The sequence below is a fragment of the Rhodnius prolixus genome, unplaced genomic scaffold (genome assembly GCF_049639745.1).
Source record: "Rhodnius prolixus isolate KJV_2025 unplaced genomic scaffold, Rpr scaffold_15, whole genome shotgun sequence".
NCBI classification, from domain to species: Eukaryota; Metazoa; Arthropoda; class Insecta; order Hemiptera; family Reduviidae; genus Rhodnius; species Rhodnius prolixus.
Genome location: NW_027411605.1, coordinates 7,480,114 through 7,496,549, shown reverse-complemented (window position 1 = coordinate 7,496,549; position 16,436 = coordinate 7,480,114). Strand labels below are relative to the sequence as shown.

Here is a 16,436-nt window from a genome sequence, read left to right as displayed (position 1 = left end):
TTAACACAATTACAGGACCTAACTGGGAAAATCAATCGTCTTCATCAGAAGACACACTCATCCCGAGGAGCCATTCATCTTTAACTTTGGGCTAGCAAGTTCTAGGAAGAGAGGTACGCAGGAGTCAAGGATCAAGACGCACACTCTAGCGTTATATTATACGTATCCTCTTCTCTTCCCCTAAGGTTCTGCCAGAGAATTCAAGGACTCTGTTGCCCGGGCGCAACTCGAGGAGCCACAGATAACCGCCAGCCCTAGAGCTGCACCATCCCACCCTTGACAAAAAATAAATGATCCCGCGATAAGTTTCAATTTAACCGATGGATATTCAAGATGGTGACTCCACTGCGAGGTTTGAAGAGAACTGTTGAGGGACTTTCCAGAAAATCGAGTAAAAATGGCTTCAGTAAAATCTATATTCGGTGAAAACTTAAATTCGAGAATTTGATTCGATGGCATTCCTCTGTAGGTGGAGGGGGACGGAGGAACGTAAACCATTCGCATATATGTGCTACAGTTTCATTCATCTGATTTTCATGATTGTATTATAGTCAAAAATTAGTTTTATTCAAACTAAAAAATTTTAACTGACATCGAGTACCTAAGTTAATGACTCATTATTTTTAGGGGATTTATGTACTGTTTGTTACGATTGCCAACAGCCGTACAACACGAACGTGGCCCACGCAAACCAAAAGTGGCGCTCAAAGAGCGAGTAAGTCCGCAACGTCAGCTGGAAGATTGCGGGCCGCCGTCGGCGATATCGGCAACGGTAGCCGCCGCCGGCCACCCTGCGCCACCGCCTCCTGTGTTTGGTCAGCCATTGCCGGCTCAGTTCAAAGGATCGCCGCCAGAGTGCCAAGTTTTCGTCTCTCCAGCTTCTTCTTCCAGCCAAGGACTGTTGCAGATCTTGATGTCAGCCGAAAAGTACCAAGTGAGCGAATTTAGATAACAGCTGTTTTAGACTATTAGTAATATTGTAGCATACTATAACAACAAGATTTCCTTTGTAATGGAAACACGCCAGTCATTGTCCGATAGTGAGTCTAGTTATTTCCGAGCTCGAGTGAACCCCAATCTAGATCTACCCCTGCCATGCAGAAGATAATAACCTCTAAATTAACAAATTATAAATAACTATAATAATAAAAGAGGACAACTCTCATCTAAATTTAAATTTGGAGTACTAATTTCTTATTGAATTGCTAGCAATGTAATAACTGCAATTTCTACTTAAATGTTATATTACATTACATTAGACTGCAGCTTCCTTCACCTGTCCCCAGTAACTCCGTTGAGATGGATTTGCTTCAAATAATATTACCCAGTATGCGTTAAAATAATATTCAGAAAATTGGCACTTCCGACAACCTTATTGTCGGCTCCCCCGGAAGCGTCTAGTAAATTTATTATATTTCAACTTTCGGAGATTTTTCTTTTTTGAGTTATCCAAACTGCGCTCATTCGTACTGCGCAGAGGTGCATCATGCTATCCAGTGCACTTTATGGTGCACAGCACCGTAGCTAATAAACATTCAGTTAACGTTCTATATTTTAAGAAAGTTCAACGACTTAAATTGCAGCGAGATGAAGGGACTATTTGTGTGTTCCATCAGATTCTTTAGACCGAATGTAATTGGATTTCTAATTGTGAAATTCCACTTCCCCAGTCTGTGGGAGCCATGAAATCGAATGAAAATATTACCAGTGATCTGTGTGGCTGTATCAAACAAAACGCAAAGATCTACAGACAAGCAATCCTGGCGCGGCATATAGTGGGAGGCGGCTACATTTAAAAGAATTGTCTGAGAAAGGATCCAGCTGTTGTAGATGGAGGGGGGTTGTAACGAGGGAGGTTATATTTGGGCAGGCTTCAGCTCTCTCCCCAGCGTTCTACAACAGGGATCAGTCGATTAATCTTGGCTTGCAGATGTTACTAATGATATCAGACAGACAAAGTTTCTGGAGAGGGGTTGACGGTTATATAACCTTCCTCCGTCAGACCTTGACGACCATATCAGAAGGTGGCTACTGTCAACTATCTAGTTAAATTATTCCTTCTACCACTTCAATTTGGCAGCCCATTAGCTTTTTTAGAGCCTACCTTCAGGTTGCAGTTCCTTTCAAATCCCGCAAATATTAATTTTTCAAGAAAAGTATTTCCCAAGTAAAGTAGGAGGGGCGGAAGTGCGGTGCTAAAAGGCGGTTTTTCCAGATTTCCGTAATTCTAATTTTAATAACATGGCATTTTGAAACTTGTCCTTAGGGGATTGTGGCTTCTTCCCTCAAAAGTACCACTTCAGAGCAGTAAAAGTTTATATTCAAGCCAACTACATTTACTAAACATTTGAAGCTTGAATAAAGCAAATATGTTAGACACTTGATTCGTGAGGACATCTAACTATAAGCCTTAAAACTAGATTTATGTGGAGAAAACAAACCAAAACAAATGTATCTAATGAAGATCCGATTTCTTTAGGAGAATTAACGTCGCGTTTATATCCTGTCACAAACGTGATTGTTAAAATTGAGAATTCATTATTTTTATTAATTTTTTTTTGGCGCGCCAACATAATGAGGTCATTGACCCTCGGAGCTTTTTTCAGTTCCTTGCCGGCCTTTGGACAGTGTTCTCTCGAACTGTCCATTACCGGACAGTGAGCTGTAAGAAGCTCTTTGGAGTAGAAATCAAAGGGCTAGTAGCTGGATTGGAACCCGGGATTTCTGCGTTGGAATCGCTTATCACTCAGCTAATTTCCCTCCCGTCATTCACTATTACTATAGCCACTACTTGGTCATAGTTCATTTTGAACATCCCTCATCTGGTGCCTTAGATTAATAGAGCACAGGTGTTATAAAGATGACCTCACTGCCGGAACTAAAGTTGCAGTAGAAGTGAGGTTTGAGTGGGGGTGGCGAGAGGAAGTGCATGATCAGGGACTCATTGGCCAGAGATCTGGCGGGGTTGCAGAGCACAGAGATCTCGAGCACAATGAGATAGTGGTGAGAACTTGGCCACTTGGAGCCGCCGATACATCTCACCTCCCGCCTTACTTAACTCTCTTACTCTTGCCAACATAACCCTCATCAATTTCCCTTCTCTTCAATAAACAGCATCATGCTCTCTGTTCAACAGCACATCTGCTTTCTAGCTTCTAATATCGCCGTCTCACCACACACCCTCCCTATCAACACACTCTAATCTGATCACGCAGCTATAATTTTCCGAAGCAAGTATTAGTGACTATCCTGAACAGCAACACTCTATCCTAGAGTGTGATTAAAGTTGCAATGCCCATCTAACCCTACCCTCAATGATATTCATCTGCATGTTCTCGAACTAACAAGAAATTCTGAGATCGTGCAGATCTCTGATTGTGAGTTTCCACCTGAAACAACCCTCCTGAATATACGAATGAAATGCATCATAAAGCAATGCTCTTAGTTGACCTTCCCTCTTGAACCAGTGTAGTTTCTACTTATTATAAGTTTTTCTGGTATCCGTCAGCACGATTTATTCTAAAATGATTCCAACGACTTTTTTGAAACATCGTGTACTTTTCTAGCTGATCTGTACGGCTTCTTATCTAAGGGAAGGTCTCGTTGGAATCTTTCTCACTAGGTTTGCTGGTGAAATCGCAGTCATAAATATCAATGCTGCAGAAACTACTAACTGAACTTGGATTAAATGCTAATCCTAAGAGAAGCCGCTATTGTGATAGAGTATCAGAGCAGAAATTATTCAGTGACTTCGCAAACTGCAAGTCAGTTTTGAAAACTTGAGCAATTTCTCTGTCAGCCTCTGGAAGGTAGTTTACGGATCAGAAGAGCTCATTCTTGGTATCTCCTGATTTCCCTAGAATACGCAGGGTTAGCAGTGTACGTCTAGCTGAAGCATTTTCTGGGAGGGGAATCTTACCAGATTTGTGTCTCAGTCAGTAGCGCGGTAAGATAGTGAAAATGAAAATGAGGAAATGATGAGTTATCAATATCGGTGAGCGTAATTTTATTGAATAGATAAGTAATTGTAGAGTGAGTGTGAGTGTGTGTGTATAGAAGAGAGGGTGGCCAGTTAGTGGCGCGTTAAGAGTGAAATGACGTCGATCTGTCTGCATGACTAGGTGCGCGGATATATCTCCTGCGGCCATATAACATGTCCGACACAATAGTCTAATCTATATGCACCCTCCAAACAACACCAACCTCCGGCCTACATAACCTGGACATAACCTCCTCTCTTTGCCTCAGCCTCTACAATCTGCTGCCTGCCAACACTTCTCAAACACGCCGATTTCAATTCAATTTAATCTTTGATCCTAAAACCCAATACATACACAATTGTGTAATCCAACGACCGGACCCTAATGTGAAAATCATGTATAATTTAACCTCACTTACACTTTCTAAAAGCACAAATTAAATTAAAATGAATACAAAAAATAAATATTATTTTCCTTCCATTTTAATTTTCTTTTTTTTTTAAGCACAAGTTCACAGCTGTCCGTTTGTTAACTATTTATTTATGTTATTACTGCATCCGTCAAATGACGAATAAATTTCTTTCAGTGACCATTACCCTTCCTTGTCAATGTTCTTGAGAACTGTCTAAGTAACCAACTAGCCATTTCTTCATTAAAATTATACTTATTAAAATTATTGGATTGAAAATTATCGATGAAAGAAATAATCACATTCTTTCGTCATTTTGGATGCTACTGTATTTCGCTGTTTATCGATATAATTTTTATTGTCGATATAATTTCCTGTCAACATCTACTTTCTCCAGCCAGGACGAACTTTCTTCAACTCCAAGGGCTGTTTCTTTCATGAAGCATCGACTGCACCATAACCATATTCAGTTTAGGCAATGGTATAACTGTTCTGCTGTAGGGTCGGGTCTACTGCTCCTACCTACGCCCGATTTTTTTACCCCTCTTCATACTGGAGTTTGATGGCTTCATTAATGTTAAGGTAGATCGGCAATGGAGTTCTTCTTTCTCTGGCTCATCAACTCTGGCTGTCCTCATGCCAGTGCTGCTGTATTTCGCCACTCTAACACTGCTATTTGTAGATCAGTCTTGCTGTGCGGTTTTGATGATTTTTTTGACTGCCAACTCTGATTTTCCATTAGACTGATGGTTATAAAGGAAGGAAAATTTGATTACAATCTACTGAACCATTCTTTGCAGAAGTTATTGACGTGTTTGCTGTTATTTTTAGAACTTTGCGAGTCTTGAGAAACGACGCGCCTTCCCAAAATTGAAAACCCACTTGCTGCGAAGAACTTGTTAGGACAGGATGGCTTATTACCTCCTTATGTGCTGACACCTGCAGCAGGCATTTCCTGCATCTGCTGACCAAATTATTTTTATCTTCCTCCATTTTAGGCCAGTAGACAATATTTCTAGCCAATCCAAGGAATAGGTTGAACCTCTTACTTCCTTTAGGCTTAGTCCTTAAATCAAAATACCATTTTGATTTCAAAACCACCAGTGACCCCCCTACGATGACGTCGAGTAGGTCAGCCACGAGCTACTTTTCAATCACCACCTGAAGGTGGTAATATTCTGTAGTTACTATTTTAATTTCTTTAATGTTTTTCTTCAGAGAGATTGAAGTACACTAATATTTTCTACTTCCTTTTTCCACCATCTTCGTTCCCAAAAACATTTCTTAACTTGGCTTACTATTTCTTCGTTTCGTAAGGGCGCTTGAATAAGTTGACAAAGCAACAATTGTTTTCCTGATTTGTAAATCATATGTATATCGACTTATTTTAAAAGATAATTTCGTGGTTTTATGTTGTACATCCACCACTGGGAATTAATGAAAGTAAAAATGGCTGCCTTAGAGAATGTATTTCCGTTTTCCAAGTTACTTTTCTAAAACGTGTTGAGGAATTCAAAAATTTAAAATTGCCTAACATTTGAATAATTTATACAAATACCTAACATCCATATTCAAATAAACTTAGTAAATGGTTGATTTATAAAAAAATAAATTTATTGACTTATCTTTTATAAGTTATTCAATAAAATATTCAATATTTAAAACTTTTTTGTTCCTGGCTTATATTTAGAAGGCAGGTATAAGAAAAATCTTTATTTATTTATTTTTTTAAATTGTTTAATGTTATGATTCTGGAGTTCAAAGATTCTCTTTCTACAACAGATTATAGAAAGAGGAGGTCATGAGAGTCAATCACACGAGTTTTTTCATTCTGGTAATCTTTGAACGTGTTTTCCTGTTTTGAAATTTGGAATATCTGTTAAGTGATGATTGGCAGTTGGATGCACTGCCAACAAAACGCTAGAACAGATGATTTCTTGAATTGAAGTGGGAAGAGAAGTTGAAGAGGATATTGCGGCTGAAAGCTGATAATGTTTGTGTTAACAGGAAGTGGTTTGGAACTGCAAGGTGGAGGGGATGGTCGGCGCACCCACCAGTCCGTCGGCGCCATTTCCCATCACACTAAGTCCCAGCTGGGAAGTTTTACAGGTACACATTCTCTCTCCTTACTTCCATTACTTTTCTCCTTATTTTTCTACCATTTAATTATTGCTGACCGGCCAGTTACTTTCTAGTTAGATATCTACTAATCCTAGAAAGGCGACGTCTTTCGGTCGTTCAGATCCAAATTTTTAAGATAAGATTTCGCCTAAGAGACTCGATTTGGGATCCCTTGAGAGTGAGGAAATGAATTTTAGAAAATTTTCTCTCTCTAAATATAGGTAGCACTCAGCGGAACTATATATGGCTGTGGTCGTCATTTGGCGCATGCTCGCTTTGTATCTACATCTGTCAGGATGAAACCGGACGCTATTACGGAAACATTCGACCGTGTTTAGGTTTGTTTGTGAGTATTTAACCCTTTTCTTGATAATGTATCTGTGGAGATACATCAGAATTTAAAAAATTGTTAGCGTAATGTATTTATTAATGCTCTTGGCAATGTATCCCACAAGATACATGTGATTTTTTTTAACTACCCTCATGAGATTTTTTAAGTTTTTTTTTTCTAGACATCCTTGGGTCATAAGGGTTAAGTGGTATGAATATTATTTTGATATTAAAAAAAAATAAAATTCTGCCAAGTTAAGGGTTAAAATGCCTCCGCCGACTGAGAATCCTGCCGACTGTGAAAAACGCACTGTGATTCGCTTTCTTAGTGCAAAAGGTGTGGAAGCGGCTGAAGTTCATCGTGAGATCAGTGAAGTCTATGGAGAAAATATTAGGAGCAGTGGAATGGTACGGAAATGGGCTGGAGTTTTCAACTATGGCCGCACGAATGTTCATGATGTGGAAGGAATTGGACGATCTGCAGTCATTACTAAAGATTTGGTGCAGAACGTTTACAAAAAAAGTGAAAGATTACAGACGCTTTACCATTTCATCGGTATCAAATGAGTTTGCTCAAGTGTCAAGAAGTGTTCTCTATGAATTGTGATCGGCCGCTTAAATTATCGAAAGTTGTGTTCATTTTGGGTACTGAAATGTTGAATGAGTTGCACATAACAAAAGTTTAGTCATTGCGTTTCCTTGAGTGTCTTTGAGCGGTACAGGAGGGAAGGGGACGACTTTTTAAGCCAAATTGTCCCAGGCGACCAAACTTGGGTGGTATAGGTTAGACCGGAATCGAAGCAGCAACCCATGGAATTACGACATTCAACATCATCTAAGGAAATGAAGTTTAAACTAACAATTTCAGCCCAGAGAATCATGGGTACTGTTTTTTTGAGGGGGACGGGAAGGGGTTGTTGAGTCTCGTGGTGACAATAAATTCTGCAACCCATTGTGGGACTTTAAAATACTGCGCCATGCAATCCAAGTGAAAAGACGTGGCATGCTGAATGCACCATGGCAATTGCCCGTCCAGTCCTCCCAAATAGATTACCTTCCGTACAGACCCGATCTAGCGACCAATTATTCCTGCATTTGAACAAGCATCTGGGTGGTCAGAGCCACGGCTACGATGATGAGGTCAACTTCTATGAGGTTGGTATTCAAAAGCTGGTTACGTGCGATAGGAAAAGTGCCTTAACATTAGTGGCAATTATGTTTTTGATAACTATTTGTTATTTGAAAACTATACTTACTTGAAGAACACGCCTCTTACGTAGACAGCGCGAAAGGAAAGGAGAGATCAAGTTTCTCTGTATTTGGAGAGTTTGTGGGTGGGTGTGAGACTTGGGAACGGAACCGCATTCTAAATGCCCGTTCGGGACAGTTCTACCACCATTATCTATCTAGGATTAACAAAAGCAATGCTGGAATTTCAAACTGGTTTAGTGTTTCCTGTGTTTTCAGAAACAGGTCTAGAATTGCCAAAAACGCTTTTCCCTAAATTTCATTCCTTCCAGTTTTCAATTCAGCTCCTACTTCACTCTTTTCTCCGGAGAAATAATTTTTGGAGAGTTCAGGGATTACCTGGATTGTTTTAAACGATTTTTTTATTTTTATTATTTTCAAACTTACATCTGTCCTTAATTTGTATAGCATTATTAAATTATTTTATTGTCAATAATTACTTATGAGGAATAGACTTATAAAGGAGATTGGAGGATGTGATAGGGATGGCCCTTCGTCAACACAAGGGTACGAATCCTGGCCCTCAGACTTGAAAAGGTTGGGCACCCCTGGCCCAGATTGCCCAGAATAAACTAACTTTATACAAATCCTATCTGGATTCCAGCCTCTGGACATGATCTCCATAAAATGCATCCAATCTACTCCATCAAATTATAAATGTTCTTTCTTCGCCTAGAATGCAATCCTGCACAATGACCTAATATTCCGAACTAGACTCTTTACTGGCCACCTGGACTTCCTCAGCAAACTTTCTCAACATCCAAATCTAACACACTCACCCTCTGGAGACGGCTCCGTTTCCTTCTTTCTTTCTGCTCCTTCAATTCCTCTAGAAAGTGCCACTTCTTTGACACACTGCATCACCGGAAAGAGACAATTGGGAAAATGAAAGTGCCAAGAATTTGTCTTTACTTTGATTGTGGTTAGAGGAAGTCGTGCGGGCAGTTCGCACCTCTCTTTCTTCTTTTTTCTAAAGAAACAGGTATTATTTTACTCTCCTATTAAAATCACTGGCAAGGTAATCTTTAAAATGGAAGTGCCTCTGGTGTCTGGTAGCTGAGGGTATTAAAGGTACTTTAGAAGGACGGTAAGGCCGAAATTGGTGTTAGGGAGTCGCAGTGCGCAGACTCCGCAGGCAATTGACTTAGTGACTTGGTGGATCGTCATTGGCCTCCCGAGGTCCGCACCCTGCCCGACACACCCCCAAACCACTGCTTTCTTCACTATTCCCCTCCTCCAATCTAGTCGCTTACATTGTCAAAACAAAATGGCTGCCCGCTTACTTCAAAAAACTTCGCGCGTGAATCAGCTCAGAAGTGTCCACTTCTGCCATCACAGCTATCTAGTTAAATTTTTAAAATAGAGTTTAGATTGTAGTTACATTTTTTGGGGGTTACCTCCCTTAACTCCAAGTATTCATAGGAGTGATACAGCCCCCATTGAAAGCGAAAACAGTTACTTTATAGATAAGCCGTTTAACTTAATTGTAATTTAATAGGTACCCTAAGATAATAGGTATGATAATAGGTAAACGTTACAGATAGATACTGAATCCCTAACAGGATTGGCCAAGTTGGTAGCGTGGTGGACTAAAGGGCCGAAGGTGCCGAGATCGCATCCAGCCGCTTCAATCTTAGATTTTCTCTTACTATTCTCGATAGTGACAAATTTTACACCTCGAGTGTCCATTGAACCACAATATTTGGAAAAGTGCTTCCTACATGTGACCTTGCATTGAAAATTTGTAATTCTCCATGTTTTATAGTTTGCTAAATAAACTAACCACAACATGTGCAAGCCTCTAACCAAGTTCGTTAAAAGTGGCCAGAATGCAGATTTGAACAAATTGAAGAATCTAATTTTTTATTTGAAGGGGTTCTTATTATTTCGTAGTAAGAAGGAAAATATTTCTACTTCAACTTTTTAAATATAATCTTAAGAAAGAGTATTCATTATTTCTGAGTAATCTTAAGTTTTAGTAGATTCTTAAGAAAAAGTATTATCTATGTTTTACTCGTGGAATGTTTATTTCATTGTATTTGTGTCATTTATTTACTTATTTAGTTTTTAGTTATCTTACTTTATTTACTTTATTGATTAAAAGTTGTAATAGGAAAAATTGTAAAAACTAAACTCATGCAGAGGATTCCATCACTGCCATTATACTCGTATTACATACTACATACATGCTTTTGTAGTTCACTGTAGCACATATGCGATAATGGCAGAATGTCCGAAACTGTCAGGGATAAATGCGAGCTACGATGATTAAGTCAAGGTTATTATTATGTATGCTTGAGGAATATATTTTATTTGTTAAGTAAGTTTATTTTTGTTTATTTGCTTTGAGTGAGTGAGTGAGCTTAGTTTGTAACAATTAGAAATAATAAACTTTCATTTAGTATTATTTTCTATTGGTTGGTTGAAAACAAAATCAATTGACTCTGTTTCAGGAAACCACCGCTAGACTACTGTTCATGGCAGTTCGATGGGTGAGGTGTTTGGCGCCTTTTCAAACCTTGTCCAAGAGAGACCAAGTAAGTTCTTTCATTTACGAATTGTACATCTGAAGTTCAAACATAACTGCCCGGAAGTCTGCCAAAACCATTTCCAAAACGTCACAAGACATTCTCTAACTACAATTTTCAAGATTGTAACTATAATATTCTATTTTCTGAATTCGAATTTCGAAACAATCTCATTATTCATTGCAATAATGTTACACTTGCAGGGAAAGCGTACCCTCTCCCTCACCCCTGACGCGCTCTGAAACAAATTTTCCTAGAAAAATCATTTACATGAGTAGTTGTGAGAGATCTTAGCGACAATTTTCCAAACAATACTAAATAAGACAAAGACCTTGAGTTTATTTTTAGTCGGAGTTCAAGTTAGGAACTGATTGAATTAAAGATATTGGCTTACTCTTGTCTCGGATGAGTTTTTGCTCAATTTTCAAGTAATTTTCTTCATACACAGAATTTTAGAAACTAAATGTGAACGTACACCAGTGCTACGATCGTTCTTTACCCTGAAATGATATTTTGAAAACACCCGATATTCTGGAATTTCATTTAAGAGAAAATGGCTCACATAAATTTTGTAAATCTTTTTCGAGTGCAATAAGTTAAACCTTAATTTCAATCGTCAGTGTAACCGGGCTGTGATAATAAGTATTCTTGACTAAATTTTGCCTGATCGATGCGAAAACTGAAACCACTGTGACTAGAAGCTCTCCATGGGCTAGTTATAGTCATTCACCGAATAGTAAAATTTATATAGATTCGATCTCAAATCCTCTTACTACGGCTCAGCTTATCACGTACCTAAATTTTAAATTGTATTTGTTACAGCTGCTGTTGTTACAAGATTCCTGGAAGGAATTATTTTTAGTACACCTGGCCCAATGGTCTATCCCTTGGGATTTAAGTCCTGTACTAGGCGGCCCCAAAGCCAGGGAACGACTATCTCAAGAAGACCCTCTAGTGCCGTTGGAGATTCATACAATACAAGACATTCTGGCCAGGTTTAGACAATTGTCACCAGATGGCAGTGAGTGCGGCTGTATCAAAGCTGTTATCTTGTTCACTCCAGGTTAGTATACTTGCTAATTGTATCATATACATTCCACTTGTTCACTGATTGTTTTTTTTACTGAATGTGTTATCAACAGAAACCCCAGGCTTAGTGGACGTCCAACCGGTAGAGATGCTGCAAGATCAGGCGCAGTGCATCCTGGGGGACTATGTTCGCGGCAAGTACGCAAGACAGCCGACCAGATTTGGCAGATTCTTGTTGATGATCCCAGGTCTGCGTTCAGTCAGACAGGCGACCGTTGAACGATTATTTTTCAGAGAGACCATCGGCGATATACCGATTCAACGCCTGCTCGGCGATATGTATCTCATGGAGAAAACATATACATAAATGCATTGTCAAGTAAAACAAATTTGTAATCACTTGATAGTTAATTTGATACTAAAGTTGCAATGTAGCCTAATTTAGAACAGGACTTAGCTCTGACGTCAGTGAACCAGTGCCGCTCTGTCTCCACTTCTCCTGGTAAGATGTTGTGAATAAAAGTGATAGACTTAAATGTAATGCTCATAAACCTTAAATAAGATAGTGTAACTTTTTCAAAACATTTACAAGGAATGAAGCTTTCCGGTTCAAAAACCTTATCACAAGGTCTCTTGGTAACACCAAATAACAAATTTGAACTGTATACTATTTTACGTTTTGGTGTTGCGCAGACTCGAGACAATTAGAAACAGAAAGCCAATTAGCGACTGAGGAAGGGAAGAAAGCTCCACATGCATTGCAAAGATTGTGGAAAGTTAAAAAGGCGAAGGGCTTATTAATCCATATCCTACATAAAAATATCGAACAGACCACGCTTTCGATACAAAATATTACAGCGGGTCTAGGCGCTAAACTTGCACGCTCAATGCAACGATTACTTTGCAATCAACGCTAAAGCTCTCGATACAAACCGTAGCTCATTTTAGATACCATAAGTATCAATTTCAAACTCACCAAATAGTATTCGACTAATCAAATCGAATAGTAATGTCATACCTTCATCAAAGCATATTTCGGCCATCAGGATTTCAGGTTAATTATAACGTTAATGTCCTGCATCCAGGAACAAAGAAACCATTACCATTGCTCTACGAATACATTGCACATAACCCATCACATTATAAAATCTGGCAGTAAATCCCCTACTGAACACCTTTTATCAAAAATGAAGAGATTTATAAAAGAAAGGCAAACCTCTGTTCCAATAATGACAAAAAAATCAACCCACTAAAGTGTCATCCTCACAAAAACAAAGCTCGGGTAATTGGAAAAAGCCCCAAGAATCATCGCTTACTTGCACCTGAACAACATCCCACCAATTAGGGTGATATCCCGTGCTCAGAGATGGCACGTCCAAGCTCCTCTCTTTTTCAGACCCGACTGATCAGCCGAAAAGTGACCAACCTTGCTATCATGACAATATAAAATTACATGACTTCTAACATTTCTCCCGAGTTCGAAAACACTATCTGGCAACTGTCATAATAGTAGCTTTGGTACTGAAATGGACTGCAGACTGGACTGAATTTGAATAGACATGGCCCTCCGGGTAGAAACATACATTCATATATATTTGTTTATAAACAAATACATTTGCACTCATGACATAAACGATTATACTGATCACCAGACGATATTTCTGATCAGAAACCAATTAAAATGCGTTCCTCTCTAGCAGAGGCTATTTACAGCCACTTCCTCAGGTGGAATACCAAAACAGTGATTCTACTCCTCCCTTTCACTTTTCTTTATTTGAGTCATCCTAAAGCAGCCCTAATGTGAAGAATATCGTATATAGTTTGAGTACATTCACTTCCTCTTGTCTGAGTTTCACCTTAAAGATTTTAAATAATAGTTTCGCCAACTACCTAAATTAAGTTCAGTAGTATCCTTCCATAGGACTCTGTATGTGCACATAAATCAGTTCTTAACATTAATTGGGTAAATCACAAATCATCACATTGGTCATTGACCATGGCAGATGTCTTTATAATTTATTTTGTACACCCAGGAATGTATTTTATTTTATTATTATTTTAATAAATAAAGACTGTATAAATAAATAAACAAATCATCACATGACGCAGTAAGACATCAAAATAAAGCTTATACAATTAGTTTAACGTTATAATTAACCTGAAATCCTGATGGCCGAAATATGCTTTGATGAAGGTATGACATTACTATTCGATTTGATTAGTCGAATACTATTTGGTGAGTTTGAAATTGATACTTATGGTATCTAAAATGAGCTACGGTTTGTATCGAGAGCTTTAGCGTTGATTGCAAAGTAATCGTTGCATTGAGCGTGCAAGTTTAGCGCCTAGACCCGCTGTAATATTTTGTATCGAAAGCGTGGTCTGTTCGATATTTTTATGTAGGATATGGATTAATAAGCCCTTCGCCTTTTTAACTTTCCAAAATCTTTGCAATGCATGTAGAGCTTTCTTCCCTTCCTCAGTCGCTAAATCATCTAAATCATCAATATATGGATAGATCTCCAAGTGTTTAGAGTTTAGATAGAATCGTTGGACCACACTGTAAACTACATAGAATTGTGGTTCTTACGGAAAGCTTAGAGCACGGTCCCTAAGTGAGCCCCATATCTAATTCCGACGATTTTTCGTATTGAGCTATTCATTAAAGAAAGACGCAATCACACATCTGCAAACCATTTGTAAAAACTACTGACTTTTGCTCTCACAGTCTCAAGTCGAGTAGTTGCGGTGAAAACTCGATTCCGGAAATCTGCAAGATCGCATACCACCTGTTCTAAGGGGTAAGAAAATGTAGCTACGCTTTTAACTTCTCTCATCGCAATAGATTTTTTTTAAATAGAAAATGTAAACAAGAAGTCGATAAATACCAAAAATAAATTATTCGGCACTAACTTATTTTCTTAAAAAATTGGAATTTGACTTCCTTATCCTACCAAAATATTGGACAGGCATGAGTGCGTACATAACAAATGAGTTTGCTGAACTGGTGTGCATTCATTCGCTCAGAGCACTCTACAGTAGTTATTCTGGTAAAATGAAATGAGTGTGCTGAGCGACTGAAGAATTTGTACATGGAAACGTGACGTTGTAAACATCTGAATGGGGTCTCAATTGATGTAAATAAGTTAATATATGTTACATTATTAATTGTAAATATTCCAACTCTTACAGTTAAACGTTTGCAGCGCTAGACATGTGCTGACCTGCCTGGAAAATAAGGCGATAATTTTGTTTATATCTCTGCAATTGCACATATTGCAGAATTGTTTATATTCTTTCTCCCGCCTAAGTTGTTGGTGTACAATTAAGAATTTTGAGCAACATTGTAAATAAATTTTACGATATTTATGTCAACTAAATTAAAATGATATTTAAGTAGGTAGTGTATTTTCCCAGTTTTAATAATTTATTTAAGATGAATTTATAGAACACGTATAAAATTAATATAGTCTGTGATATAAATAAAATATATAAAGGTGAACTTAAGGTGCCAAACACTACATGTAAATAGAAGAGTTCTTAACTGAATAATTGTTTACTTCTTCAATGTATGTACTGACTCTGTAACATAAACTGCAAATTTATTTACTATATCCAAGAGTTGGGTATCTGAACTCTTTGATCTCACTCAATGTAAATATGGACACTAGATGCAGACAATTTTGTCTCGAATTAAAATTCCAAATTCCCAATCTTTACTTATGTATTGAAATTCGTTGGAATAAATTAATCAGATATAATAAAAATGTTGTGTTGCTTTTTTAAAATAGGGTTAAGAGGAAAGATAAGTGTTAAATGTGTAGGTGGCTCCTAAGAGATGCAGTGAAGTAGCAAACATTTCATAACTCTAACATTAACGCAATAAGCATCATTCTGTTTGAATGCAATGCTCACAATTTGTAAAAATAGATGTCTGGAATGAACACTTCAATTAAGATGCTAATTTGTTTTTGTGAAAAATCTATTTAGTAAAGACTTACTTTAGATTGCAGAATTTTCTTCAAACTCAGAATTTGAATAAGAATTGTAGGGATGGGATTAGCTATGAGGTTAGCATACTGGACTCCCACGCGGAGGTCCCGGGTTCGAATCCAGCAGCTGACCCTTAGATTTTCTCTTCCTAGGAGCTTCTTACAGCTCACTGTCCGGTGATGGGCAGTGTTGTCTGTAACGAGAGAACACTGTCCGGAGGCCGGCAGTGCACTGGAAAAAGCTCCGGGCGCTAATAATCTCAGCTGTTGATGCGCAAAAAAAAAAATTGTAACCTTCCTACACAAGAAGTGTACAAGAAGAAAAAACAAACACTTCGCCAAACTGACCTTTACAGGAAATCTGTTCATCATTCCCCTTCTAGAGTTCCTCACAACCAAATATTTCTAATAATGCATTAAAACAGTTAACCACCATTTACTTACATTAAGATAAAAATGCTAATCATTAAATCATTAAAATTCGTTAAATAACAGTCACAGCCTAATAAACACACAAAAAGAGGGGAACAACAGGTCAAACTTGGCCCACAATTTTCTTTTACCTACTTCAAAAGAAAATAACCATTATACCCAATTTTCTGTTTACTCTTACATCATAAGTGTAGAAAACAAGACATTAAGCAAGAAAAATCTTTTATTATTTATGTTTTTATTGAAACATTTTTCTATTGCATAATTAGATACTTCATCAAATACCCACGGAGGAAAAATTAGTAAAAAAAAATTAAACTTTTATTTTTCATAGAAATAATTAACAATCACAATTGACCAATCACAA

The 16,436-nt window shown here is 37.9% G+C and overlaps 1 protein-coding gene across 1 annotated transcript in view; it reads left to right on the top strand.

Annotated features, from left to right (window-relative positions):
* The window catches only part of dsf (nuclear receptor dissatisfaction), a 38,010-nt gene extending 25,567 nt beyond the window's left edge, over positions 1 to 12,443 (top strand). The window contains exons 6-10 of the mRNA XM_074129582.1: positions 663 to 934; positions 6,397 to 6,498; positions 10,542 to 10,625; positions 11,439 to 11,679; positions 11,759 to 12,443. Of these exons, the coding sequence (XP_073985683.1) occupies positions 663 to 934; positions 6,397 to 6,498; positions 10,542 to 10,625; positions 11,439 to 11,679; positions 11,759 to 12,012 (953 nt within the window). The 3' untranslated portion in view covers positions 12,013 to 12,443. The remainder of the gene's footprint in view (positions 1 to 662; positions 935 to 6,396; positions 6,499 to 10,541; positions 10,626 to 11,438; positions 11,680 to 11,758) is intronic.
* Positions 12,444 to 16,436: the final 3,993 nt, after the last annotated feature.